Source organism: Quercus suber, unplaced genomic scaffold (genome assembly GCF_002906115.3).
Source record: "Quercus suber isolate HL8 unplaced genomic scaffold, Cork oak 2.0 scaffold_147, whole genome shotgun sequence".
In the NCBI taxonomy this organism is placed as follows: Eukaryota; Viridiplantae; Streptophyta; class Magnoliopsida; order Fagales; family Fagaceae; genus Quercus; species Quercus suber.
The window spans coordinates 201,581-205,810 of NW_027069608.1; the positions used below are offsets into that span (position 1 = coordinate 201,581).

General features: G+C 32.3%; 1 protein-coding gene across 1 annotated transcript in view; it reads left to right on the top strand.

Moving 5' to 3' along the window:
* Positions 1 to 3,142: 3,142 nt before the first annotated feature.
* LOC112013017 (uncharacterized) overlaps positions 3,143 to 4,230 on the top strand; it is a 6,415-nt gene continuing 5,327 nt past the window's right edge. The window contains exon 1 of the mRNA XM_024045401.2: positions 3,143 to 3,543. Coding sequence (XP_023901169.2) covers positions 3,282 to 3,543 — 262 coding nt within the window. The 5' untranslated portion in view covers positions 3,143 to 3,281. The remainder of the gene's footprint in view (positions 3,544 to 4,230) is intronic.

Genomic DNA, 4,230 nt, shown 5'->3' on the forward strand with positions numbered 1-4,230 from the left:
TCTTTTTTTTTTTTTTTTTTTTTTTTTGGTGTCTGTTACAGATATGTCAAATAGAAAAATGGTGTGTTAAATAGATTAAGTGTCATAGTAAGTGATCAACTAAAGTAAAAACTTATTCAAAACTTACAGATATGTCAAATAGAAAAATGGTGTGTTAAATAGATTGCTTTAAGTGTCATAGTAAGTGACCAATTAAAGGTAAAAAGTAATTTAAAATGACCATCTCAACAACTTATTAGTGGGAATAGAATTTCCACCTCATAAGCTTTGATAGCATTTCTCTTTTTATTTGGTTTTCTTTTTCTTCTCTTTTTATTTTGTTTTTCCTCCACTTTCATTTTCTCCCTCCACCAAGTTCCCCAGCCAGGTCTTTCTCCTTATTCACCATCTCTTCATCTTCCTTCATGAGAATGATAAGTTTTCCCAATCCCATTTGCACACATGACTATTTATGCAATATAAGCTAATGATTTGACACAATTAATTAATGCACAAAGTTTGTTGATGACACTTTTTTCAAATCTATAGCCATATCAAAACATTAATTTCAAAAGAAAGCCAAAGTCCAAACCCGACAAAGCCCATATATACTTTTTTAAAGGAAACATTTTTGGGAACTATGTATTTTTATTTTTATGTGAGATAGAAATCTTACTTTAATCTAATCTAAATATTAAATCTAAATGTATATGTGTTAAATTCTCTCTTAAAGACTTGAATTTTACCCCTTATTTTTCACCTAACAAGAACTTCATACTTGTAAAATGATCATCATGTTAAGAATGTGCGACAATGAAAATTATGTTAACACGTGGGGCAGTGAAAATTATGTATTGAAAGGTAAAAGATCATTTTTGTCATTTATCTTGGATTTAATAGAAAACTTTGCAAATGGGCTTGGGATATTTGCATAGTCTACCAAACACATGTATAGTCCATTGTCATAAAAGCCGAACACATTGAGAGGACTTGTTGTGTTTGCTGAATTCTTTAACACCCATTGCTAACTTGTTTTTTACCAATTTGTTTTACTATTTAGTTTATTTTTAGTATTATTCATGAGTTTTATTATATTTTTTGATATTATTTATAAGACACACTGTACTATTCAATTAACATTTTTCTTATTTACAATATTTTTAATAATAAATTTTTAATTTCAATAAAATAAATAGATTCAAAACATACCTCAGTCCCTAAAAAATTCAGACCTGAGACTCTTCATGATTTCTTGCATTTAGCAAGTCTAGGAGTAGGAGGCATCATTCTCTTTGGGGAAACGCGCCAAACCAAGACAGATTAATTGAATTGCCTTAATCATTTCCAAAATCATTGCCACCTGCAAAACTCACTGCCGAAAGTCCAATCAAGTTGCCACCTGTGAAAAACTTACAAAATCAGTTGAAAAATCACATCTTAAGACTTAGGCCGTTAGGTACGGTACATTAAGCAATACTTTCCAGTTTTTAAGCAATATTATATGTATTTTTATATATTTTTTTCCTATATATATTTCTAAAAAATACAAACAATATTATTAGAACAACGTTACCAAATAGCCTCAACCATCCTAAACAAAGTTTCTTTTTAAACTTTTTGTATATCTTTATATTAAATATAAATTTTGTTTTAGATTGATAATCCAACGTTAAAAAAAAAAAAAAATCAATTGTGATATCATTAAACAAATGTTAAAATTTCAAGTTTTTATAATTTAATATTGTGTATAAAAAATAAGTTTATTAATCAAATAGTAAATCACATTTTCTTTGAACGAAATTTAATATGTACGATAAGAACATAAAAAATATGAAATTCAATAGTTTAATTTTCAAAATATACATAATATATATATATAAATAAAGAAGCTTGAAGAGTTTGCCATATTTTGCGCTAAAATACAAAAAACGTCTGCAAGCTAGGCATAGGGGAGGGACTAAAAAAATCTTGTGACCAACAGAGCAAAAGCCAACATTCCTGTTCAAAACAACTTACACATTTAATGTCACTTAGAAAAGTCCGATACCAATTATCTCAAATTTAATAGCTTACTCGGAGGCGATGGGATGGAGCTAATCAAACAATGGCAAACTGTATAAGACCAAAACAACCTCAAAATCTTGATCGATTTTAAACCTATCACCATCTGATGTTGATTTTCATAATTTTACAAATTTTAACAGGTGCAGAAAGTTACCCTACCCTTAAATGAACTAATTAGATGGGGATAGACCAACCATATTGCCTCAAAAGACATAAAACCGTAATAACAACTCTTTATGAAATCCCACTTCTCTAAGCTTGTATTTTGCTACTACTAGCTGATCATCAAAGTGGTCCTCTTGAAAAAGAAGGTATTGGAAATTTGGAGGTACCTCTCAAAATTTATTTATTTTTTTAGCTGAATCTCACAAAAGTTTTTAACTCCTCATTAGTTATTACATAGTTTTTGTCAATCCAATACATTCAGTAGAAACTAAAACGAATTTTCTATATTTGGAAGCACAAATAGGAAGTCCTCTTTCTCCCTCACCACATCAGTTTACTCACTTTCATGATTAGAAATTACTTTGTTGGAAATCCCCTCTTCCTTCTATTGCAAGTTCACTCATCAAGTGTGACTTCAAGGTGCACTGTTAGCCTTCTTCACTCTTTGCATTAAAGTGAGTAGCAAACTCGATTCCTTGACTTGAACCCAAATTTGAAAGCCAAGCCAATTAAAGCTCAACACATGGTAACACAATAAGTAAATTACAATAATGACCCTTTCAAAGTTGAATGCCAAGTGAATTTCAAACGTGACATGTCACTAGATTTTGTTAGTGAAATGGCTAGGACAAGCACAAAATTAAAATGAAAAAAAAAAAAAAAATCAAGAACAATTAAATTTCTAAGGACTAAAATGAAACAGTAATAAAGAACAAAAAGAGATATCTTGGGGACAGCAAAATGTATTTGTATTAATCGCTATATTAACCAAGTATTCTGCCGTAGTAAACGTCTTTGGTAGCGGTCAGTAATTAAAGTCGCCTTTACAAACTAAAAGTCGCGTTATTACAACAATTATAACGTTGTGAATCTTGTGATTAAAGAAAAAAAAAAAAAAAAAAAGAGAAAATAAACACGTATATATATCATATCCCACCCGCAACGCAATTCGCAGAAAACACTTTTCTTTTTTCCAATTCGAATCCAACCCTCTCTTCTTCTTCTCTCTCTCTCTCTCCGTGGCTTTGGCTACACAATATCTGATCCAATCGGAGGGTCGAGAACAGAGCAGAATGGATCTGGAGGTTGTTGGGCGCCACGCGCTGCTCTTCGACGACGACGCCACCGCCGCCTTTATCAACACCAGCGACGCCCTCGTCGAGTGGAACTCGCTCTCCATCGACCGCTACGACGTGCGCCACCTCCTCTCCAGTCCTCCGCCGCCGCGTAAGCTCCGCCGTCACCACCGCTCCGAAGATCCTTCGCTCGACTCCGAGCTAGATCGCGAGCGTTACCTCGATTTACCGACGCCGTCCGATGAAGATCAAGAACAAGGTAAAACAATTACCGCATGATTTTGCTTTTAATTATTATTTATTTATTTGGTTTTTTTTTTTTTTTTTGTCGAAAATGAAGTAGATGATGGAAATGAAATTCGTTGGATTGGATGAAATTAGATTGTTCATAATAACCTTACTCCAATGGTTCTTTAGGCTTCGGTGGATCAAGGTTTTAGGTTTTATTTTATTTTATTTATTTTTTAAAATATTATTTTAGGGATTAAATTTGTGTTATTGTGGTGACGACATGGTTATGTATTGCCTTTTTTAGGATAAGATCCTCTCATTTGATCCGAGATAGTCTAGGGACACTAGTGTTGTGCCACAAATTTTGTTGTAACTCAAACTCTGACATGGTAGACAGTAAGTAATGGAGAAAAAAATAGAGAAAAAGTGGCCGAATCCACTTGAAAGTGATTGTTCACCATTCATAGCCGACCACTTTAGTAAATTGTGGCAAAAAGTTGTGGTTGTAGAAGAATTGTATAAACCTTCCAATTCCCTCCAATTTTAATTCAGACGCGCGGCACATGACATTTATTTGATTTTTATGGTTTACATAGGCATTTTAAATGCCACTTGTCTTACACTTGTTTTAGTGTTAGTTGTACACGTTCTACGCTTAATTAGTGGAATGATAGAGTTGCAAATGTTTTTTTTTTTTTTTTTTTTTAAAAAAAGG